Source organism: Centrocercus urophasianus, unplaced genomic scaffold (genome assembly GCF_019232065.1).
Source record: "Centrocercus urophasianus isolate 14NV4802_14NV808 unplaced genomic scaffold, USGS_Curo_1.0 seq_1316, whole genome shotgun sequence".
NCBI lineage: Eukaryota > Metazoa > Chordata > Aves > Galliformes > Phasianidae > Centrocercus > Centrocercus urophasianus.
The window spans coordinates 1-6,330 of NW_024884494.1; the positions used below are offsets into that span (position 1 = coordinate 1).

The window sequence follows — 6,330 nt, forward strand, 5'->3', positions numbered from 1 at the left end:
TCCGTGCACGAAGTTACCAGGTTGCAATGGCCAACACCTGTGCCTACCTGCTCCTTGGCTTTCTCAGAGTCCGTCCTTTATGTAACAGTCCCGGTTTCCTATTGGCCATCCCAAGGAATCTCCTCACCACCCAGACAGGACCGCTAAAATCAGCGGGGTGCACCTATCCTGCCCAGGGCAGCGAAGGGGACTCCCCAGAAGGTGATAATGATCCCGGACGAGCCCCCACATTGTTGGAAATATCCAAATAATTTATCAGGACAGCATCTCTGATAAAGCAGATTTTATTCGCAATTGCAGTGGCGGGCCTCCTGCAAGCAGGAGTGCGCTCAGAAAGCAGCATAACATCTCTTATGTCCTGTTACTCAACACTTATCTCTTTCTCCTCTGCTTCCTCATTGCCTGAGTACTTCAGGTTCACAATATTCCTGACGCTCAACTAAACACACAGATACTGGCTAAACAAAACTTTTTGCTAGCTAAGCATATATCGCTATTTAGTTAACTTCTCACACTTGCTCATTCAACACTCGGTCATTGTTTCCGGACATCTGCTTGTCCTTGCATAGAGATAAGCTTGGGAGGAGGATAGGGGGGAGTATCCTGATGCCTGCTTGTTGCATCCCAACCTACCCACAGAGCAAGGCAATCTAGCCTTGTGTAGAGGCCTTGGCTTCTTTGATGTTTGTTAAAGTCTGTTTTTCTTTTGCTGAGAGTCTCTTATCCAAACAAAATAGCCCTACAATATGCTTTCTAGTCCATAACACTATACCTATATTATTTGGAACATTTAAAAATTATTGCAGTTTTGCAAGCAAGAATTAATCACACAATTCAGCAACTATACTTCTAAAGTATGTTACTAACATATATGGTATTTCTACTTTTTTTCATCAGCTATTTCTAAGGACAAGTTCCAAAATACAAACAGATTGTGCTCTACTTCTTCAGATCAATTCCCCCTTTTTAATATCTAATGCAGAAACGACATTCCATTCCTACAGGTGCAAAAAACAGTCCTAGAAGGAAAGCTAGCAGAAGCATAGAGATTGTTACAGAACAAAACCAATACAGCATACAGGAAGTTCTTCTGTTAGCAGCCTAGGCCTGTTAGCTAATGAACTGTTGAAATTTGCAATCAGCACAGAAGTAAAGGCAGATAGGAGGGTCTTCACAGGAGGCCAAGAATGCAAGCGCTATTGAATGCCTACAGTCAGGACAACAGCCAAATGAGATGATGAGATGCCATCTACAGAGAAGAAAAATACACTTGATATCAAAAATACAGTCTGAGATAAGTATTAATTATTGATCTAAAATAGTGCTAATCTATTTTCCAATCCTCTTGCCATGGGCAGGGACACCTTCCACTAAATCACGTTGTCCCAAACCCTATCCTTGTGTGACCATCAATGGTTCCAGGGAAGGGGCATGTACAACTCTCTGGGTTACTTGCATCAGTATCTAAACACTCCCATAGAAAGAAAATTCTTCCTAATATCTAATCTAAATTGACTCTCTTTTAATTTCTTGTCCTGTCATTACTCCATCCCTTGATAGAGTCCCTCCCTCATTTTTCTGCAGTGCCGTCTCCAGGCTGAACAACCCCCTCTCCTTGTCTTTGTTATACTGCCCTATTGGTGAGAAGCTGAAGTCACCTAAAGCAGGTTCTCTACTGTAGGTTACACAGGGAAGGGTCCAGGTAGATTTTGAGTATCTCTAGAGACGACACAACCTCAATAGAAAATAAATAAATTAAAAAAGATCAGTCTTAAAATAGTTTTTTGTGATTTTAGTTGCGTGCTGTTGCATCTCTCTGCTATGCTTTAAGTGATCAACTGTAAGAAAAAGCATAGGAAAAACAAAACCAGTGTTTTTTTCTCCTGCAAACATTAAGCGAGTTTCAGAACTGACAGCCTTTGGACACTGCCAGTGTTTGCCTCCTGGAACTGAGATGTGAGGGATCTCTGTCTGTTGTGGCATTTTCAGACAGATGAGCTTCCTAACCCACTGTGCATGGCACCAGTGCTTACATCGCCCAAGTCGTGGCAACAGAAGGATCAATGCAGTTCAGGCACTCACAGTAACACAATAAACCTTGCAATCTCTGGCACAAAGTACCATTGCTTTACTTTGGCACGGGAAAGGATTGTAATGTATCATACTGGACTGGATGCTGTGGCTCAGAGCATCGCAGGGGCAGGAGAAACAACTAAGGAAGAAACGGGCAGGCCAGAGGTCTTCATTTAAACAGTCAAGCTGCAGCAGAAGCGTATCCATTAAGTACATGACGGGCTGCAAAGATGCAAAATGGAACTAACTGGCAGACAAGAGGCAAGCTGTTAAGCACACTAGTGCCTACCCACACAACCAGAATCCTAACCTCGTTTCTCCAGGCAATGTCCCTTTCTTCTGGTGAACACCAGCTCCGGTTTACTCTGTGCTAAGAAGTGCCTCCTGGAGCTCAGCTAAAGGTTTACTTACTGTTCCCTCATAGCTAATGAGAAGCAATGCAGACTTCTCACTTTGTGTGTCACTAAAACACAAAGACTGTGGCAGCAGTTCACAGGTGGCAGCTCAATATAATCAAAATACAACTTTTCTTTCTTAAGATACCATTTTATAGTTTAATGCCTACGCAAGTGGTGCTCCTTCAAGCAACTGAGGAAAAAGGCACTCTTTCTATCCTTAAGAAAAGTTACATACGTTGAACTTCTATATTCTTAACTTACATAGTAATGGTAAATTGATTATTTTGAAAAGAATACTGATAAGTCATAGAATCATAGAATCACTCAGGTTGGAAAAGACCTTAAAGATCATGGAGTCCAACCACAAGCTAACCATCCTACCCTGACTCTAACAACCCTCCTAAATCATGTCCCTGAGCACCACATCCAAACGGCTTTTAAACACATCCAGGGATGGTGACTCAACCACCTCCCTGGGGAGCCAATTCCAGTGCTTAACAACCCTTTGTGTAAAGAAGTGTTTCCTGATATCCAACCTAAACTTACTCTGGTGCAACTTGAGGCTGTTTCCCCTCATCCTGTTGCCAGTGAGAAGAGACCAGCCCCACTCTCTCTGTAGGCACCTTTCAGATACTGGAAGAGAGCAGTAAGGTCTCCCCTCAGCCTCCTTTTCCCCAGACTGAACAGCCCCAGTTCCTTCAGTCTCTCCTCATAGGCCATATTCTCCAAGCCCCTCATCAGCCTTGTTGCCCTTCTTTGGACCTGCTCCAGCACCTCAATGTCCTTTCTGTACTGAGGTGCCCAAAACTGAACACAGTACCCAAGGTGAGGCATCACCAATGTCCAGGATGACTTCCCTAGTCCTGCTCATCACACCATTCCTGATACAAGGCAGGATGCTGTTGGGTTTCTTGGCCACCTGGGCACACTGCTGGCTCATATTCAGCCCACTGTCCATCAGTACACCAAGGTCCCTTTCTGTCAGGTTTCCAGCCACTCCTCCCCAAGCCTGTAGGGTTGCCCAGGGTTGTTGTGACCAAAGTGCAGGACCCAACACTTGGCCCTACTGAAACTCATAGTTACCCTTGGCTCAACCCATAGTGCTGGCATTAAGTCGTAAAGTTAAAAAATAAATAAATAAATAAAAATTATTTGTGCAATTTCACCATTAAGACACAAAATTTTTAAAGACAGAACACAGTTGTACAATGTCAAAGTCTGCCACAGGAGACAGAGCTGATAAACGCATCGAGAAGACAGCCACAAGTGCCCTCTGTCATAGTTACAGCAGCAAGTTATACTATAGCTGTTGAAGTAACATACAGAGTTCATTAGAGAGTTGTCACTAAACTGTACAAGTCACTTGAAAGTCTTATATACAAAAGAAACTGAGGTCTGAAAGTAAATTTCACTAGCAAATAACAGTGAAATTCTGTGTCCAAGAATGCACGTATGAACTATTCTTATCCTTCAATTATTGAGGTGTTAGAGTCTGAACAGTACGAACAGCAGTCACCTGACTAGCTACTTTGACTTGCTTTCTGTTGAGAGTAAGAATTACATTTCAAAGGCCTTTGGTTTACTGGCCAGCACTTACAGCATCTTCAGATTGCATATTCAAAGGAAAGATGTACAGGAACATGAAGCCAGACCACGCAAGACTTTGTTCTGTTTCTAAACAAGCCAAAAGTGAGGACAAGACAATTATTTTAACAAGACTAAGATTTAATTTTTAAAATTTGACATTCAATACAAATGTCAGGATAACACAAATACACCTGAAATATGCCAGTGTCTGAACTTTATTTAACATGCAAAAAAAAAAAAAAAAAACAACAATTTGAACACAAAAAAAACTATAAGCTGTAATTTTACATTTATACATCAGAAGTGTCCATTTTTAAGAAGTTGAAATAATTAGTTAATAACATCTAAATACCAATTCATACCACTAGAACATCTGCATACTCAAAGCCATAATTCTATGTTTGCCCACAGTCTGTAATGACAACTCTTCCATTCACTAGCCCTTTAGGAGAACCAAAGGATTCAATCTTTTTCACGACATCCATTCCATCTTTCACGAATCCAAATACCACGTGTTTGAAGTCCAAGTGTTCTGCTTTTTTGAGCGTTATGAAGAACTGGGAGTTGTTCGTATCCCTGCCCCTATTTGCCATTGACAGCAAGCCAGGACCAGTATGTTTCACTTCAAAATTCTCATCTTCAAATGCTTCTCCATAAATTGATCGTCCACCTGTTCCATCATGGTTTGTTATATCACCTCCCTTTGGAAAAAAGAACAAGTGGAGAGAATCATTTTACAAGTCCCAAAACATCAACTAATAACGTTCTCTTTCAGTAAGACAGAATTCCATTTGGAAGAACATGAGTAAATCTCAACATTACTTTTCAGGGGCACCACATTTACTTGGCTATAGGGACACCTCAGCTTCATCAGCTTTGATCATGGTAACAAAACATTAGCATGAAGTTTCTCATTTTTACCGAGCGCAGCATTTTACCTTCCTGCTCCACACCCCTACACTACTCTTTCACAGTCTGCTTTCTACATCATTTTGCCCTTCCATCTGGCACCTGCATTATCTCACTGAGGCACAAAGACTCCTGATCACTGCCTGTTCAGGACAGCAGCTACAGATGTTTTTGCCCTTGCACATGATAGCAAGCTTTTGCCTTGTGATTATTTGACTATGTGCACAAAGGTGACCATGTACAATATTTCAAGAAAATTCTGAAAGGCAAGAAATCTGGAGAGAAGCCTGGGCAGAGCAAACGTGGATAACAGCTCACATTTTGTCTGGATGAATATTCTATAGCATGCTTTCAAGAAAGTTACTTACAGCATGTAGAATAACCCAAAACAAGATAACATCCTAAATGAACAAGCAAAGCTTCTTTGCTCCTCAGAAAGGCAAAAATAAAGAAAAGAGCAGTAACAGGCATGCTTCAGATTCAAATAATATCTAATAAAGAGTGGACAGTTTTTTAATTCTGGTGACAAGTTATTTGTATAATACTATAATTCTGAGTTAAAAAGCACATGCTCTGTCTTCAAAGATGTAGTGATATGCAAAAGCGTTAGTACAGCATGTAAGAGGTTGGTCTATTTTATCTGTTTCAAGTCATTATATTTCACATTAAATTAGTTGTGAGAATTAGGAAAAGAAGAGAAGGTATATATGAACAGAGATCAATCTTCCATGCCTTCAGAATTTACGAAAGACTTGCTAATGCTAACATGCAAAACCAGTGCTGTCTGCATGGGTTTCACACACAAAGCAAGCTGATACTCTAAGTGGGAAATCTGAGTAATTTAAGGACAAAGCCTATCATACATGACATGAGATCTACAGCACTCCTTTGGCTGAGATGTGAGTGTCCAAAATAACTGAAGCATTAATTTCACAGTAGGGGTTACGTAAGATACAAAGCGTACTTCCAAAAGTCAATAGAAGCCTGACAAGTAGGTGCTGTTGGCATGTGAGCATACGAAAGTTTCTCTTCTATAGAAAGGAAGGTTGAATGTTAGTTTTGGAAAGCCTTGATTTCCATGCAACTTCTGTCCCTTGTCCATGCTAAGAAATTTCTTATTTGTTTCCCTATTAACATAGCAGCACTAAGAATCTCTAAAGCATTTGGCTTAGGGCAGCACAAGCTGCTTGTGCCATTCCTTATCTCCTAGTTCACACCACTGTTAGCAAAGATGGGTTTCAATCTCTCAATGGTTTGAGAGAATGAATTCTTCACATTAAGCTTACCTGACATATGAAGTCACTAACTATTCTGTGAAACGTGGTATTCTTGAATCCAAAGCCTTTCTCTCCTGTGCACAGGG

General features: G+C 41.0%; 1 protein-coding gene across 1 annotated transcript; it reads right to left on the reverse strand.

Annotated features, from left to right (window-relative positions):
* Positions 1-4,214: 4,214 nt before the first annotated feature.
* On the reverse strand, positions 4,215-6,325 carry LOC122157356 (E3 SUMO-protein ligase RanBP2-like; the record flags this gene model as incomplete). The annotated part of the gene is made up of 2 exons (XM_042812960.1): positions 4,215-4,759; positions 6,254-6,325. Coding segments are annotated over 2 exons (378 nt in total), but the record flags the coding sequence as incomplete, so codon positions are not given.
* Positions 6,326-6,330: the final 5 nt, after the last annotated feature.